Source organism: Monodelphis domestica, chromosome 2 (genome assembly GCF_027887165.1).
Source record: "Monodelphis domestica isolate mMonDom1 chromosome 2, mMonDom1.pri, whole genome shotgun sequence".
Lineage (NCBI taxonomy): Eukaryota > Metazoa > Chordata > Mammalia > Didelphimorphia > Didelphidae > Monodelphis > Monodelphis domestica.
In genome coordinates, this window is record NC_077228.1 from 171,649,375 (window position 1) to 171,667,790 (window position 18,416).

At 51.9% G+C, this 18,416-nt stretch overlaps 1 protein-coding gene across 4 annotated transcripts; it reads right to left on the reverse strand.

The window, feature by feature from the left end:
* Nucleotides 1–568: 568 nt before the first annotated feature.
* On the reverse strand, nt 569–18,089 carry EFNA3 (ephrin A3). Of its 4 annotated transcripts, none has more exons than XM_056816318.1 (5): nt 17,899–18,089; nt 2,775–3,088; nt 2,259–2,324; nt 1,983–2,060; nt 569–1,745 (listed from the first exon to the last, which is right to left on the reverse strand). In XM_056816318.1, exons 1-5 carry the CDS (start codon nt 18,072–18,074, stop codon nt 1,615–1,617), a joined length of 765 nt encoding a protein of 254 aa, XP_056672296.1. In that variant the 5' UTR covers nt 18,075–18,089; the 3' UTR covers nt 569–1,614. The 4 variants fall into 4 exon arrangements, with proteins under 4 accessions (XP_056672296.1, XP_003340278.2, XP_056672297.1 ...); XM_003340230.3 differs by lacking the exon at nt 17,899–18,089 and adding an exon at nt 10,977–11,229; XM_056816319.1 differs by lacking the exon at nt 1,983–2,060.
* Between the last annotated feature and the right edge of the window lie 327 nt (nt 18,090–18,416).

The window sequence follows — 18,416 nt, forward strand, 5'->3', positions numbered from 1 at the left end:
GCCCAGGGTCACACAGCTAGAAAGTGTCTAAGGCCCAGGACCTCCCATCTCCAGGCCTGGCTCTCTGTCCACTGAAGCACTTTGCTGCCCTCATACTTCTTTTTATATTTAAAAGCACTATATCTGGAATCAGAGGACCTGGGTTTTAAGCCCATCTTTTCTGCTCCCTCCCTGTTCCTTCCAGCTCTGGAAATCTTTCTATGATATCAGCTATTATACAGTCCCCTTCTCTCCGGTAGTACAAGCCAAGGTTGACTCTCAGGTTCTTTATATGGTGACCCGGCACATCTCCTCCACAGTGGCTCCCCACCACCCAGTTCCAAGTCTTTCTATGTACTCTTTATCTCCTCAGCAATGGTCATATCTCATTACCCATCCCAGGACCCTGCAGGCCCCTCCTCCCTGGAAGACACTTATTGTTGGGTAGCCAGTCCACTGTCCGTGTCCCCTCCCTTCTGTTGCTCTCCTTTCTTTCACCCTCTCCTACACATTGACCCTCATGGTGCTCCCTCATCCCAGAACTGGCTCCAGCAGCCATGCACACACACACGCACCCACACAGATTTGGTTGTTTTTATCTGGAGTTTATTTTTTTAGACTAAGAGCAGAGTATGAAAGTCACAGCCAAAGCACTTGAAAAAGGTCCCAGTGGAGGGGGTCGGGGCAGGGCTGGGTCGGGGAGGTCTGAGGGTCGGGTCCCGGTCTCTGGGGGGGTTGTTGTTGTCTCACGGTCTCCAAAAGTGTCTGTGCGTTGCATAGGTCGTGTCTTCACAGAAGACAAACGAGGGGCCAGGGGTGGCTCCCAGGGTAGGGGCCGGGCCTGGTAGGGAAGGGGTCCAAAGCTGGAGGGGAAGGTGAAAGAAGGGGCCAGGGGATCAGAGAGGGGAAGGGACTCTGTCTGTCTGTACATTATATATAGAGATATAGAGACTGTACATGCCCACCTGCCACCCGAGCCACCCTTATTCCTTTGCCCCCACCCCTCCCCCACCCCAGGGTGACTACTTGTAAACTTGGTCTCCATCCAAACCACAATCCTGGGATGAGGTGGGATAGGGTGGGGGCAGGGGAGGGGAACGTGCTTATTGCTGTAAACAGGGGGAGGGGGCAGCAGGCAGTGCCCACCCCCTCACCCACCTAGTCCCCTCCCCCTGAAAGGGGGCCTGGCTCTGCCCCCGGAGGGGAGGGACAGATTTGTCTCCCAGCCTCCAAATTGTTCTTTCTGGGACTTAGCTGGGGTCTCTCTTGGAGGAATGAAGGAAAGGGCACCAGGGAGCAGGGTGGAGGGCACCAGGAGGGGATAGGAAGCTGGGCACTGCCCAAAACCTCCCTCTCTCCCACCCTCCCCCAATTTGGTACCAAAAATCTCCAGAGCCACAAGGCAGGACCCCGGCAGACCTGGGGTTCCTGCTAACAGGATGCCTGATAGAGTCGGAGCACCCAGCCCTTAGCATGGCACAGAGGAGGGGTGGGCACAGCCGTCCTAGGGTCTAACCCACATCCATCCAGGGAAGAAAGGGCCTGGGACCCACAAGCTCCCTCTGGAAAGGTGGTGGGGATTCTGGGCTCCTCCCACCAGCCCTGCCCTCCGCCTCTTCCTGCGAGTGGGCAGAGCTAGGAGGCCAAGAGCGTCATGAGGAAAAAGGCGATGGCCACAGCAAGGGGCAGATGTTCTCGCTTGGGGCTGGTTCCACTGATGCTCTTCTCCAGCTTGGGCACCTGGGGGTTCTCTCCCTCAAAGTCCTCTGTGGATAAATGTACAGATGAGGACTGGGCCCCAGGGAGGGCAGGGGAACGCGGCAGCGGTAGCAGCAGAGCGAGGGATCTGCCCACCCACGGGTAATGGGGAGGAAGGGGGTCTATGCCCCTAGTGGGGCAAGGAGGGGTGGCCGCATGCAAAGGTGAGCCAGAAGGGAAGGCACCAGTGGGGGTGGGGGCTGCAGTTCCAGCAGTGGCCACCAGAGGGCGCTGCGCAGACTCACCCAGCACGTTGATCTTCACATTGGGGCCCATGGTGAACTGGGGGAGGGTGGGGATCGGCTTCTCCCCGGAGTGCGATGCTGCGGGGTGGGGTGGGGGATGGGGAAGAGAGGAGGGGAGCGCGTCAGGGCCAGGACCCCCTTCCCCTCCTCTACAGCTGGGGGAATGAACTCCTCCCCAGTGCTGCCTCTGCCCCCACCCCCAGGAAGCTGGGGGGGTGCCCCAAAGCGGGGGAGCCGGGATTGGGAGATGACTGCTGTTGGGGACAGAATACTCACTGGAGGCGCAGCAGACGAACACCTTCATCTTCAGACACTTCCAGTGCAGGTTGTGGGTGGGCGTTGCTGAGGGAGGAGACAGACTGAGCTGGACTCCAGGACTCCCAGGCTAGAATGTCCGCCCTCCTTCCATCCCTCCTCTAGCCACACAAAAACAGAAACCTTTCCTATTGGTGTCCTAGTCTCTTGGGTAGTGTTGGGCCCGACAGTCACCGGAGGACTCTCACTTGGAAGACCCTGCTCTACTTGCTGCCCTTTCTCCTTGTATCCCACCCGGAAATGCCTTCTCACCCACTGAGAGTGCCAGCCTGGGTTCCAAAGCACCACTTTCTCCTGGCCTGGGACACCCACGCTAGCCCTTTCCTGGGTCCTTGGGCTGTCTGTCAATTAAAGAGGGTGTGGTCCAGGCCCCGCCCTCGGAGTCTAGCCTACAGATCTACAGCTCTGAGGCCCCACCCCTACCCCACCCCCGCTCAGGCCCCGCCTAGGCCCCCCAGCCTCTGCCGGTCCACTCACAGATATAGTAGTACTCCTGGCCTGCGTGGAATTCATAGCCCAGCGAGAAGGCGCTATACCGCTGGAACTTCTCCGAGAACTTGATGGGGCTGTGGGGAGCGTGGGGCCGGTTGCATTCCCATCGCTTAAAACCCTGGCTGGCATTGCAGGTGCGATAGCCGCTCCGGCTCACCATGTACAGCACATACTGTTCCGCCCCGCCTCCGGGGCCCGGGCCTGCCCCCGGCCCTGAGCCCGAGCTATTGTAGTGTGGGCAGTAGATGTCCAGGTAATCGTTCACATTCACCTGGACTGTGTAGCCATCCCGCCGCAGGCTGCAGGGTGAAGGGAGGCAGTCAGAGCCCAACCCATCTCTCCTGCCCCTACTGCTCCCCAAGTCCCACTCCTGCCCCTCAGCTCTCCCTCTACTGTCCCCAATTCCGGGCTGGGCCACCTACCCTCTTCTCAGATCCCTCACTACTGCTCCCCTTCTCCCATTGGGATTTTCCTTTCCCCATGACCCTCGGCCCCTTCCCACTCCTAGGGTATCACCTCGGTCCCACTCATCTCTCAAGTGTCCTTTCAAGTCATCCTTTTCTCTCAGCCTCCCAGACTATCTGTTTTTCTTTGTTATCCTTCCAGGATCCTCTTCCATCCTCTCCCTTTCACGAGTTTTCTCCTCCCTGCTCCTCTTCCATAACATTCACTCCACCCTTCTTTTCTTTCCTTCAATGTTTCCCAACCCCTACCTATTCCCCTAAAGTTAACCCAGACCTTCTCCATCTCCCCCAGAATCTATTCCCATCTTGCCTTCCCCCTGTTGTCCCAGTGTCTCCCCTTTCTTCTATGCTCCTAGCCCTCCCTTCTATTCTAGGGTCCCCTTAGCCCTCTCCATCTCTCCAGGATTGTCCTAGTCCCTTCTTCTCCACTGAGTTCTCACCCCCTGCCCCTCTCCCTTAGTGTCTGCCTAAATCCTGTCCTTCTTCCTAGTATCCCCATTACATTTTTAATGACAACCCATTATATCTTCTCTAAGTGCCCCCCAAACCCTGTGCACACCCAAAGTGTTTTCTCTGCCCTCCCTTCTCCCCCACTGTCTCTCAGGACCTTTTTCTCCTATGTCCCTAGCCTGCCTCCCTGCTCTTCCTTCTTACCCCTCTTCCCCATCCAATTTCTCTCCCCTAGTATCCTCCCCTGTCCTTTGCCCCTCTCTCTTGGATCTTCCCACCATATATTCCCTGTCATCCCTCTGCCCACCCCTACTCCCACTCTCTACCCTTCCCCAATGTCTCTCTAGTTTTCCTTCCCCAGGATCCCTGCAGCTCTTCATTCTCTCCTCCTATGGTCCTTCCAGCCTTAGCCTTTCTTCAGCTTCCATTTATTCCCCCTCCCTGCAGTAGGATTCAAGCTTCTTTCCCCAGTGATTAGGGCCACAACCCTGCTTCTCTTTCCTTCAGGTCCCCTTCTATGTTCGTTCGTTCATTCATTCATTCATTCATTCACTCACTCACTCACTCACTCACTCACTCACTCACTCACTCACTTCCAGCCTACAGACACCACCTGGGGGCAGCAGAGGCTCATGCAACCTAAGCTCTGCCCACTAAAGGGAGTATGTGCTAGGGGGAAAACATGTGCGTTGGTTACTGTGGCAACGGAGCAGGCCCAGGCGACTCCCAGACCCAGCCAGGAGTCCCCAACTCCCATCCCACACCTAGGGGACCTGGGAGGGTTTGAGAGGGAAGAGTGAGGTTCCCCACCATATCACTCTGAAGGCCACCTTCCTGGTGTTTCAGGCTGAGCCTATCCTCAAACTTACACGTATGAGTCGCATGCATGTACATGCATTAGTCCCATGACAGATAAACAAATATGTTCAGCACCCAATGTTTGCCCCATCAGACTCCAAGCCCTATATGTGCTGGGTAGACATACTGACAATCCTGGCTCCCACCCACTGGCCCTCTCTCTGTACCCCAACCCTCACATTCTAATCCTGCCCCATTTTCCCTTAGTTCCTCCTCCAGGACCCCTTCCTTCCCAAAAGGATTTTTTACCCTGGCGTTGAATACCAAACAGCCCAAGGCATGGACCTTGGTTAGCATCATACCAGACTACCGAAGCTCCTATTTCACACCTGACTCCCCCTCCCAGTCTGTACATAGCTGCCCATCCACAAATAGTTCCAAGCAGAGAAAAATGCAAGGGACTCAGCATTTATATGAAGAGGTTTGGCCTCCTCTTTAAAAGGTCAAAGAATCATAGGATGATAGATTTAAAAGTATAGACAACCTCTAAAGTCATCTGGTCCAACTGCCTAATTTTACAGACAAGGCAACTCCTATACCTATATAACCTATAGAAATGAAACGACTTGCCCAAGGTCACACAGAGTAAGGAGCACAGTCCCTAACACAAATCCCAGTTCTCAGTTCTTTCCCCTGTAACATGTTGCCTCCTGAATACTGAGAACCCCAATGCCTTCAACCCTTTACTCTTAAAGATGCTACCCGATGACCTCAGTAGCACCGTTAAAGTTCGGTTCTTATCCCCTCTCCCCCATGATTGGTACTAAATGGGGTCACTGATGGGGTGGGGTAACTAGATGGAGAAAGTAAAAGGGGCTAGATTTTTCTTTACTCCTTGAGGACAGAGAATATTTTCTTTCCTGAAATGAGGTAGCGAGGAAGTTAAGGAAAGTACCTACATGGTAGGGGACCCTAGTCCCTGGGAACACCCTGGGGACAGGGACTAGCTCCCTCAAACATCACTTAGCAATTCCTGGTTCCACAAATGCTAATTAGCAGCCATTAGGTAACAAGCTTGGAGGCCTCAGCACGGGGTGGTGCAGAGGGTCCCACCCCCCTCCCCTTGCCCTACTTCTCTATAGTTTCCCCCCTTCTTATCCTGTCTCAGCACCCCTTTTCTAGGGTTGTTATATCCTGTCAGTTGGAATGTACACGTTTGGGGCACCCTTGTGAGAAAAGGCACTACCCCCATTGAGTCATCAAGTATGCCACCCTCTCCTCTTGGTTCCCACGGGGGTGATGGGTCACTCAGGCCCCTCCCCGGCTCAGGTACCTGGGTGGGCAGGAGCTCTGGCCCCGGGCACTGGGAGCAGGCAAACGAGTTTGACTGGGCTGGGCTTTCAGCCTCCGCCCCAGGGCCCTCTCCACCACCAACCCCAAAGATTCCCTCTTCTCTCTCAGGGTTAAAGAGACATTGAGAATTGGGGGGGGTGCCAGCGCTGCCCCCTCACCATGCCCTGTGCCAATTTCATTCTCATCACTACACTAGGGCCTCTGTCTTTTGGCCCCACCCAATACCTACATGCCCACCCCAAATCAGCCCCACCCAGTTACACCACCCCAGTACTCCACCCCCACCCCATTCCAGCAAGTATCACTCCTCAGGAGCCTCAACTTAATTAGAGGATCGGCAATAGGAGCCTTATAAAAGGGACACTGGGCGGCAGCTGTAACCTCCCCTTCCCCGCTTACATAGAAAGGGGTAGAATCCAAATCTCTTTTCAAAGTACTCCTTAACCCCCCCCCCATCTCCACCAAGTGGGAAATGGGCACTTGATCCATTACAGTTTCGTCCTCAAAGGTCTGTGCCCAATTGGCATCTGGTGGGGGAGGGGCTAGGTGCCAGGCTTCCCCAACCGCTACTCCAGGGAGGCGTAAGGTTGAATTCAGCACTTTAATTGAAACTGTCAGTCCTACTCTCTTCCCAGGGTTGTGGGGAGGGGAAGTGCCTTGACTACCCCCTCCCAGTTCCTAAGGAAGCTAAACTAAGCCCTCAATGGAGCCTAGCGTGGGGGCGGGGAAGGGGTACCCAGACCCATGCTTCTTAGAACCTACTCTCTTTATTCTACCCCATTACCCTTTTCTTTCCTCCAAGAATAGGGAGAGCAGCAAGCTTGGGTTCCCCTAAGCCCAGTCGCTCTGATTAAGGCTCAGCAACACTCCTACCTCGCTCTATTGCCCCTTCACCCCATTATTTCAGCAACACAAATCCCTGATTCTATCTGGAGTTCGCTCTATTCTTTCTCCTTTTCTCCAGTCTATCGATACCCCATCGTCACCTTCTCCCCGTTTAGTTGGAACTGGAACTAGCCTTTCGACCACTCCCTGCCTAACTCAATCTCCCCCACCATCTCCTGGGTACCGTCCCCTTAGCAGACCGAGGAAGAGAGATTCAGGCGTTTCAAGCCGTGGGCCCCGCCCTCACACTAAGAAACCCCCAGAGGGAATCGGCGGTGTGGGGTAAGCTTGGGTCTCTCCCCCCGGGGCAATTAGGGATGCACAAACAGGGCATCTAACGAGGCTAGGTTGGTCTACAAGTGCGGAGAGGGGGCCAAGGGGGTCTCTGGAGGCTTGTTAAATTCCCTACACGCCCCCACCGAAACTGCAAAGAGAGACGCTGGGGTGCAGAGGGGAGGAGCTGAGAAATAGGGCGACTAAGAAGAGTGCTAGAGAAGGAAGCCCCAAACCCCGCTCTCCTCTCGCTTCCCTACCCCGGTGCTAGGCGCTGGAGCGCCGGCCGTTGCGCGCTCCCGCAGCAGCGCTTTCACAGTCTTTCCGTACAGCAGGTAGAGGCTTGAGCCACGTGTGCGCGACGTGGGGGTCTGCGCCTCCTCCCGGGTGGGAGAAGAGAGGGGGCGAGAGTGCTCCCTTAGGCGCGCGTGCACGTTTAGGCGCCCTCCGATCCAGCTCAACCCACCCCGGTCGTCCCAACACCCTCACGGGAAGCATCTTGATAGAAAGGCCCTAGGGCCTTGGGAGTCGAAGAAGAATCCTTTCCCTGCAAAGGTTCACCCCCTCCCATCCCCACAGTACCGGGTCTATGCCCCGGACTTCCCCCTCTACCCCGACTAGGGGCGGAGAATTAGCACAGCCCGCCCCCCACCGCCCCCTCCTCCCTGCGACAGCAGCGGCGGCGGCGGCGAAGGTTTATTGATCTGCAGCGGCGGAGAGGAGCGGAGACACGCAGAGACTGAGGCAGAGCCAGAGACAGGAGAGATAGGAACAGAAGCAGAGACAGTGGCACACACAGAGAGACAGAAACTGCCAAGAACGTAGGAAAAGAAGACGGAGCGAGGGAGAGACTCGCAAAGGTAGAAATAGGAACAGAGACATAGGCAAAGGTAGAGACTGAAACCAAAGCGGAGATAAAGACAAGCACGGTGTGAGATACTGACAGACACAGACCAAGAAATTAGGCGGGTGGGGAGAGGGTGTACCTGCAAAGAGACCAGACTTATACATGCACAAGGATATAAGAGACAGAAACAGAGCCAGGGAACCCCAGACATGTCCTCCGCCAAGCTCCCCAATTCTTGGGCTGATTGTAGCCCATAATCCAGATCCCTTCCATCTTCTCTACCTCCACCCCCATACCCTTCTTCCCAGTTTTACACATAGCATTCCCACTTTGGTCACCGTCTGCCCAGCAGGTGCAACCCCTGTCCAGACTGTGCCCCCACTAAGAGGCCCCTCTATAGGTTTAGGGCTTGGAAACGTGTGCCTCACAGGCCCCTGGCTTCCCACCCCCAACATGACCTCATTAGGTGACAGACCCTCCTCACTTAAACGGGGTGGGAGGTAAGGGGGGGGTGGAAATAGAGACCTTTCCCACGTGACCTCTAGGGGGCGGGGTAGCAAGGGCCCTTCCACGTGACCCCCAAGGGGCCAGAGACCCTTCCCACGTGATCCGGGGGTGGCAATTAGAGCCCCTCTCCACGTGACCTCGGGGTGGGAAGTGGAGGTGGGGTTGGGGGTGGAGGGGTGGTGGAAGCCTGTGGCTCCGTAGGGCCCCGCCCCCAAGCTCTCACGCTCCCCGCCCCTAGCTCCCCGGCCCTCTCCTCTCCCGGCTCCGGAGCACGTCGCTCTCACGATTTATGGGGCCGCGGCTGCCGCAGTGAGGGAGCCGGGGAGCCCGGGCGCAGCGGCAACAAAGGCCGAGGGAAGCAAGGCGGGGGGGCGGTGCCCTCCTAGTCCCTAGGACGCATCCCCTTCCTCACCCAACACTTCAATGCAGGGCAACCAAGGGGAGAGTTACCCCCACCCCCGCCCGAACCTCCCCCACTCCCCCACTGGAATTATCACCTGTGCTCAGGTGGGGAGGCCCTGACCTTCCCACCACCATCCCCGCAGGATCAAGCCCTCCGTCTCCCCACCCTCACCATCGCCTTTCAAAGCGGGTGGACCCTTAAGGGCAGCGGGGAGACCCAAGAGCCCCCTTACCTACGCGCTCCCGACTCTCCGCCAGACTCTAGAGGGGCGGCGGAGAGGCGTGCGTGCCCAGGGGTGGTGGAGAAGAGAAAAGTGGGGAAGGGGAGCCATTTTACAACCCCCCATTATTTCCTCTAGCCCTTCGGAGCGCTCCTCTTCTGCTGGGGGAGGGGGCACACCAAGAGAAAAATCCTCCACGCTTCAGATTTCTAAGATTGTGGAGGGGGGGTGTTGGCTCATCCCCACCCCACCCCCCAGTCTGACACTCCGGGCGCTAGGAGGAGGGGGAGCCGCTGAGCCCAAAACAACAAAGAACGAAGCCGCGCGAGGCAGCCCCTCCCCTGGGAGGTTGAGGGTCGGGGCTGCTCTGCTCTCCAGGGCCCCCTCCCTCTAGGGCATTACCGTTTGCTCCCCTAGCAATCCTCTTCCCTTGAGGGGGAAGAGGTATATCCAAAGCTTCTCCCGTCGCCGCCCAGGCAGGTGTGACAGTGAGCTCCCCCTGTACCCCCCGCGCCCCTAGGGACAACCCTCCCACCCCCCACCGGCACTGAACACTTAGAAGAAGCGAGGGCGATGCACACAGCAGCTCCGTGGGGAGGAGGAAACAAGGGCAGCGAAGAGTAAGAACCAAGGACTGACATACAGAACCGGGCCACACAGCCACATGAAGATGAATAGCCAGGACACAGCAGACAGTGACAAGCCCAGCCGAAACACACAACCACAAACGCCCGGCATACACATCGGAGGAAAACATACACAGCCTGACCCAGACGTACAACACACGTATCCCAGAGACCAATACACTGACAACCACAGGAACTCAAGCATAACCACACACTTCCATTTTCCACACACAACCCTATATGGACCCTGACCACCCCGTCCCCAACAGGCTGACAGTCCCCCTCCCACTAACATCACCCCCACCCCACCCCCAGACACCATCGTCGACGCAGACACACAAATCACACACTCAGACACACGCACATTGACAGCGGCGCACGCCCGCTCACACTTAGAGGCACACACACACACACACACACACACACCATCTCCGAGCCGAGTGTTTGTGAGATGATAGCAGCCCCCCCCCCCAACGCTTCATCCTCCATATCTCTATATCTCTGGATTGCCCCATAGTTCTCATACTAGGACGAACAGCGAGTCCAGGCAGGGTACCCCAACTCAGCGACACAACCCACACACTCAGAAGCTGACATTCACACAGACATAACACACATTTTTCCTGTCCTCTTGGCCAGATTCAAAGATAGAGACAACCTCCTCCCTTCCCCCCCCCCAAGTCCCTCGCCTCCCACTTTGAAGAGATGAGACTGAGGGGAACCCCCAAACAAGGCTCTTAAACATTCTCCCAAATGAAAACAGGTCAATGGCCTCCTGAAATCTGCCCTCCTTAAGTTGGTCTCCCTTTCCAGGGCTTCCCAGACACCCCCAAATCCAGGCCCCCTGACCAAGCGCGGGGGCGGGGAAGGAGGGTGGGGATGTAGGACGGGGGCGTGCGACTCCCGCTGTGAGGTGCCGGGAGAAATGGAGAGGGAAAAGGGTTCCGGGGATCTGGACAGCTTCCTTAGCACATCCCCCTATGCTACTGCTCCCCAGACTCCTCAATCAGCGCCCTCAGATATTCCTCTTGAGTCTTCCCAGATGCCCCCAGTGCCCGCTCCCTCCCTTCTGAACCGGCCCCAATCTCTCCAGCGCGCCCATCCCAAGACCAAGATGCCCTGATCCCTAGGCTTCCCCACCCCGCGCCCCACAACGTTCCCAGCGCCCCCTTCTTTCCGACCTACTCCAACCCCCCAAGGCCTCTACTTACATCTCTCCCAGACTCCTGACGCCCCCATCCCTGTTTCCCCAGATCACCCCCCCCCCCCCCCGCCGCCTCCCGATCTGCCCTTCCTCTCCGGGCTCCGGGCTCTCCCGAACCCCCGTCCTCCCCGGGGTCCCCAGGTTCCCTCGGACTCACTGCTGGTTGGAGCTGTTCCAGTACACCGCATGCCGGTTCCCCAGTGCCCCCCCGGGTCCCTGGGCAAGCAGCGGCAGCAGCGGCACGGGCACCAGCAGCAGCAGCAGCAGCAGCGGAGCCGCCGCCATCCCCGGAGCCGCCGCCGCCGCCGCCGCCGCCGCCGCCCCCCGACTGAGCTCCGCTCCCCGCTTCTCCGCTTCCCAGCTTCCTGCCGCCGCCGCCACCGCCGCCGCCGCCGGCCCCCGAGCCCTAAGCCACGCCCCCACCCTATCCCCCCTCTACTTTGCCCGGCGCGCCCCCGACGCCCCGCCCCCGGCGCGCGCCCGCCCACCCAGAGCCCCTCCCCTCTCCCTTTTCCCGCTCGGGCTCGCGCTGCGCGTGGGAGACGGCTATCCTGGCTTCCCTCCCCTCTCGGGAACGCGCTTTCTACTCTTCCCTGGCTCGGGCTGAGGTGCTACAAAAAGGGCTTGCAGTCAGCCGCCTCCAAAAAGGAATTCCCCAAGGGAAGAGCCTGGGAGTCTAGAAGCCAGGGCTACCTCTCCTCTTCCTCTACTCCCACCTGGGACAGGGTGCGACTAAACTAATCCAAGGCTCAAATCATAAAATCTGAAATCTGCCCTTCTGCTAAATGGGAGATCTCTGGCCGGTATGGAAGATTTCAAGGGGCTCTTATCTAGGGAATGCTTGAGAATGGAAAAAGGATGCCTTTTGAGGACCAAGAGAAGCCGAATAATAACAGCAATGACAACAGCAATAATAGCTTGCTTTTATATAGCGTTTTAAGATTTTCAAAAAGCTTTACATTTTTACATATGTTAACAGAACAATCCTCCCTTTTCTGCTTTCTTCTCTTGCTACTCCCCAGGAGGAGGTAAAGTATGTCGAGGTAGGTGGATAGATACCCTGGCACAGGAGAGATTACAATTTGCCCTTGGCTGGCACCTTCTGATGGGTGGACAGCTGGAGATTTGGTAACCTTCCCCAACCAGATGGGGGCATGGGGTGCAGGGATAGGATAGAGGAGACCAGAAAATTCGGGGTGCACTCAGACCCTAAAAATGTTAGGATTAGAAGAGGATTCATAATCTGGGTCCTTGCTCTTTAATGGGCAAAAGGCAAAAAAGTAGTAAGGGGGAAGAGGGAAGGAGCTCTAAGCTCAGTAAGACCCATTTTGGTTCAGGCTTGGGGTACTTTCCAAAACATGAAAAAGGCATCATTAAGAAGAAACACCCAAGGAGCTAGAGCATCTCATACTGACAAAAGTCCCTTGCATCCCAGCACTTGGACTTCCCCAGCTGCTGGGGGTGGAGACGAACTTTTCCCCCTCCTCCCAATTCAGCCAATGGTACCTAGCCTTTCCACACACATTCTTGGACACCTGAACACAGAGGGCAGAGCACAGGCCCCAAACCAGGTCTTTCAACACAATCACTGTACAGTTATGCTGAGGCACACAGTTTCTCTTACACCAAAAGCAAAAACCCATGCCCATATCTGGCACACATTTCTTTTTGCCCCCCGCCTGCTTCTTTTTCCTCTTTTCTCTTTTCCTTATCTCAAGAGATCAAATTTGGAAGGAACAATGAAGTATATGGAATTGGGACATGGCCCACTCCTCTTTATTCACCTCCTCTTGTGGGAAGGCTCAGGCTAATGGGTGGGATGGTGTGGTTTTTAGAAATCAAGGCAAGCCTCTGTACCCATAGGGGTTAGCATTACTCCCAGCTACCCCAAGAAACAGGCACAAATGGACACCCCTGACCCTAATGCCCACAATTAAAAAGCATCAGAATCAGGGCGTGTTCATCACATGCCTTCCATAAGTTCCTGGTGGGCAGTGCCAACTAGAATGGGCACAGTGCCCAGAAGCTGCACAGCAAGCAGGCAAGAGCTGGCAGTGTTGTCCCTGGACTCCCCCATACCCCTAGGGATCTCCCCTCCCTCTTAAGAAATCAGAAGCAAAATTAGGCCCCTTGGGGTGCTCTGGAGGGAACTTCACAAACAGCACCTCCCTTTCCCTCTCCTGAGAGCTTCTTATGGTTTTTCCCAAGACAGATGGCTATAGTGGAAAGAGGACTGAAACAGGTGTGTTAGACCTGAATTCAAATTATACCAATGATACTTACTATCTAGTAATTCTCTGGGCCTTAGTTTCTTCGTGCACAAAGTGGTGATAACATTTACAGAATCTACTTAGAAAGATTGTTAGGAAGAAACTGTTTTGTAAACATTAAAATACGGTGGCAATACAATGTCACTTTATTTTTGCTAAGTGCTGCCAATCATTATATAATATGGAAGAGGCATGAAGGAAGAGAGAACTTCATGCATGCAAGACAGAAAGCTGGGGACATCATCTCTCAATCAAGGTGAACATTCCAAATAGAATGTTCCCAGGAAAGTCAGTTGGAGAGTCAAGCCAGGCTGAAGGGGGAAGAAACTGGGAACTGATCCCCTGTTAGCTTTTGTTCTAGGCTGAAGGACCCTTGGAGTGGGGGGGACTTCTTGAACCAGGCTGAAAAGAAATTAACTTTTGTTGGTGGAAACACAAGAAAGCACATGAGAGTACTTGCCACCCCAATACAGATAAGAGAGCACTGCACATGTTGAAATGATAAAAAGATAGCACCCCTGAAGCAAATACAGCCAATAACACGGGTGACGGAAAACATGCATTTGAAAAGATTAGCACCATATAAAATATATGAAGTCTCTGCCAGCCACACAGTAACTTAACAGAAAGAAACAATGTTATTTCAAATGAATACATAATTCTTTAAATTCTATCTCCAAGAAATAAGTACAGTAACCATACAAGAAATGATTACAGTAACCATATAATAAATCTTCTTGTAATGTCACATAGCAAAAGATTAGAAACAACTTCAAATCACTATTCTTAACAAAATATTGAGAACCTATGCATAATGCTCACATCCACCCATGAAAAACACATGTACAGCTTACTTGCATGTATGAAGAAAACACATGTAATCTTTACCTTCACACATGAAGATTGATAAATTCTGACAAACATTCATGAAGATTTCAACTTACTTCCATGCACATGTAAATTTCATTCTTACATGCATGCACACATAAAAACCTTACACGCATACATGTTCCCATGTGTTCCTGGTTCCTGATTATTCCAGATGGATCCTGATTTGAAGAACACAAGTCTTCAATCAAAAGTGAAAGAAGACAGAAGAGTGATATGCTGACCAGAGAGGAAGAAAGAGTTTATACAAGCAACATAAATAGACATGGAAGGACTTTGGAACTTTGAAGTTTTGGAACTTTTGATCATGAGGATATGTAAGAATGCGTCCTACATGTTAACATCACATATATGCATGCACATGCTACATAGAAATACACATTAGGAAGATATCTCATGAAATGGGTAAATATACAACATGCATAGTTGCATAACAAAAAGACATACTGATAAAAATTTCTGTAGAAACAGATAAAGATATTTCTTATCTGCATGAGTTTGCACAGAAATCTAGAATTATGTACATATGTAAATTAGTAGTTAGAATATTAATAAACTATTCATTGGAATAGTTTATTAATATTCTAACTACTAACAATACAGCCTAGTGAATTTGTTCAAATCTTAAGGAAGTAGAGACATAGAAGTTCTTAAGTATAAAAGTTAGATTACATCATTATTGAAAGTTAGTATTTGTTAGTGGTAGGAATTTTCTTGGTTAAATTTAGAGATATTAGGAAATAGGACACTTGCATATTCTGAATGTTAGTGAAATTGTTGGTATGGTTTGGAAATTGTTTCATGATTTGTTATGTGAACACTATGTTCATGTAAATCTCTTACCTAAACCAGTTTTCCTGTACCATTCTTAGCATAGATCTAGGTAGACAGAATAGCTAAGATAAGTTAGGATTTTGTTATTTTGGGAAGGTAAAGGTATATTTCAGATAGCACAGAGCTAAGAATAGATAGATAGAGTTATATTAAAGGTAAGTATCATTGAAATTCACGGATGAGAATTTCTTTAAAAAGAAAAAAGAGGGGAATGTGGAAGAGGCATGAAGGAAGAGAGAACTTCATGCATGCAAGACAGAAAGCTGGGGACATCATCTCTCAATCAAGGTGAACATTCCAAATAGAATGTTCCCAGGAAAGTCAGTTAGAGAGTCAAGCCAGGCTGAAGGGGGGAGAAGCTGGGAATTGATCCCTTGATAGCTTCTGTCCTAGGCTGAAGGACCCTTGGGGGGGGGGGGGGAGCTTCTTGAACCAGACTGAGAAGAAATTAACTTTTATGGCTTAGAGTGTGAAGAACTGATTGAATATTTGAGATTTGAGTTTAAAGGAAGAAGAAAGAAGATTAAACAGTTATCCTTTCATCTCCTGACAGATTTTGTGTCACAGTTGTGACAAGACTGACATTTCCTAAAATCCTCCCAACTCTCCTTATAGATTAGGGATGACCCTATCCCTCTCACCTCAATTTCCATCCTTGTTCTGTTTTTCCCAATAAACCTCCTTACCTGAGAAAGAGGGGGAAAGTATCTTCTCTAAACCTCACAGTTCACCTTTGAGTTACATAGAAAGGTGACTGATTAACAGGGAGGAGGGGAAGGGTGGCAGGAAGGCGTGGGTGGAAAACTGGGAGGTGAAGGGTGGATGGTAGGAAATATCTTGATCTATTAGCCACCAGTAGTGATCAATAGGCAACCCCAGAGTATCCTAGTAGTATCTCTCTATCTCTCAAAATTATCTCTATCTCCATTACAACTAGGCACCCTGAGGTTTCCCCTAGTATCTCTCTAGTCAGCCAGAGTATCTCATTTATTACAACTAGAAATATCTCCATAGATTATCTTTCTAATACATACAGCTTACCTTTCAGGGTTCCAAGACCTTCAGCAATGGAGTCTCACTTCTCTCCTTACTCCCATTTTCATCTCTCCCAGGTGATAAATAATATCTGTGCTAGGGAGAGGAGGCCCTTTTCTATAGAGGCTGGTTTCTCTCTAGGATTCAGGCTCATTTTCATAGGGTTTTATATCTGTCTGTGAGCTTTGAGATTTTCTTGGGCTTAGTCCCATGATTATCCAGTTTAGGTCCCTCTTTCTCAGACCTGAGCTTTTCTCTTGTAGTCTCCAGGGTCTAAGGTTTTCTCTATAAGGTTTATGCATCTAACTATGAGAGCATCTCTCTCAACCATCCTCAGGCCTTTTTTCCTCTGGCCTTATTTACCTCTGACTCCACCCTTTCAGACTCTAAGGCCTTTCCCAGTTCCCTGATCTGATCCTCTCCTTAGAATGATGAGATCTTGCTTCTGCTTTGGTCCCCTTTACTTGATGCTAGAGTCACAAGGAGGTGAGCAGGTCTATGGGAGAGGGAAGTTCTCTGGCTGGCATGGCCAGAGGCAGCTCCTGGGACAGCGGGTGGCAACCGCAGAGCTGAGCAGTGTTCAATAAATCATAGAGGCTGGGGCCTGGGGGAGGGGGAGGCTAGAGGGGAAAGGGGGGGCTATGGATAAATAATTCATTAAACAAATAAACACAGGCGCTGAGAGGAAGAAGAGCAGGCAAGAGTGTAAGTGGGAGAGGCAGCTGCTAGCTCTAGACATGAAATATTCACAGGCTCTGTACCTCCACACAGGACCTACACATGATTTACAACATATGACTATATACATGTATCATACTATGGAGACATGTATTCTAACAAGAAGGAAAGCTCATACATCCACTGACACTGAGATGTATATTTAGAAAGCATGTGTATTCTGACAAGGACATGTGTGTCTTGACACGGATCTATACACATAAGCATGTCAACCTGAAGAACATGTATGTGGCATGCATGTCTCCAGGTTGAGGAGCCAGAGAATTTTCATCCAGGAATTGGTAGCTGAGGGTGTGTGTAGAGAGAGACAGAGACAGACAGAGAGATGGAGACAGAGGCAATAAGACAGTTGGAGACTGAGAGCCAGATTGGGATCTTCTGCAGGTAGTCATCACTACCTCCCACAAAGGACCTAGAAAATTAAGATTCCTGGGGGACAAGTCTCTAAATACATAGAGAAGGGAGAAAAGCACAGCATATCTGGAAAGTGATGAAATGTTGTAGAAGATGTGTACACAGTGGTAGGGTTGGGTATAGAACAATGATAGCTCACAATAATAGGGATTTACAAAGCATTTTCCTCACAATAACCACATGAGGAATTGATAAAGGTTTATTGTCTCCATTTTGCAGATGAGAAAAACTAAGGTTCAGAGAGGGTAAGTTACTTGTACAGGGACATACAGCTAGTTCCTGCTACAGCTGGGATTTTAACCTCTGCCTCTTATGGCTCCAGGAAGTTAGAGAGTAAGAGAAAGAGAGGAGAGAGAGGTTTAGGAAGAGGGAATTGACCACTGATATTAAGGTCAGAGGACTACTAACATTACCTAGAATTATTCTGCGTACCTAACCAATTTCTCTAAGGTCCTTTCTAACTTTAAATTTATGATTCTATTATTAACTTCAGCTTTTGTCTTATTCTGTCTTTTCCCTTTGCTTTTTTCTGAATTTTTCTAATGGACAGATGAAGGCATGAGATAAGGTATATAGTAGATGGAATGGGTCCCAGAGAGACCCTGTAGAAGGCCCTAGCTATTTGGATCCCCAGTCTCCTGACCTACTCTTATTCCTCAAACCCCTGCCTGTCCCACACACTTCTGAAATTGCCCCTCCTCCTGACTCTTTTCTCAGGAAATCTCTACCCTCAGCAAGGCTCTTTGTATATCTCCATTGATACCTCCCCACCCGGCCCAAAGTCGTCACTCTAGTAAATGGTTAAAGGGAAAATGAAAATGGGGGAATCCAAAAGAGAGAAGAGGGATCTTCTTAAGCAGCACGAACTTCACCCCATCTCACCCAGTTCCCCATACTCACTCATTGCCTGAGCCCAGGCCAAGGGTCCCCAGGTAGAGCTTGCTGTGAGAAGCCTGGGAGTGGCAGCTAGGGGTGGGTGGGGAGAATCCAGGTCTGTGAGGCAGGCAAAGAGAAGGGGGAGGGGGGATTGGGACATTGGATTGCTCCTCAGGCTCCTTCCCAGACTGCCCCAGCATTCCCCAGTCCTCTTGTCTCACCTGGAAAGGATCTGTTTCCCTGGGGAGGGAGCCAAAAGAGGGCTAGTTTGTACAGGTCCTAATGCCTCAGCAGACAGACAAGGAGCAGAGTGGGGGGAAGGGTCCCCCAAATTTTTCCTGAAGAATTAGGATCCTTTATGCCCTCTCCTCCACCTCTACATTTAAAGGAAGGTATAAGAAGACATAACATGATTATAGAAACAAGAAAATCCTATAGGAAATAGCAGGTCAGGTCCCCATTTTTCTCTGTTCACAGAGAAACCTTTGATTGTCTTGGAGTCGGAGGTCACATATGAGGACTATTGCTACCTCACTTCTACC

Excerpts from the sequence above, each read along its gene's own strand:
- EFNA3 (XM_056816318.1), bottom strand. The coding sequence starts at position 18,074 with ATGCTGGGGCAGTCTGGGAAGGAGCCTGAGGAGCAATCCAATGTCCCA. Across the intron at positions 2,325-2,774 it reads CCAGGAGTACTACTATATCT|CAACGCCCACCCACAACCTG; the intron begins GTGAGTGGACCG and ends CTCCTCCCTCAG. Across the intron at positions 1,746-1,982 it reads TGTGAAGATCAACGTGCTGG|AGGACTTTGAGGGAGAGAAC; the intron begins GTGAGTCTGCGC and ends ATTTATCCACAG.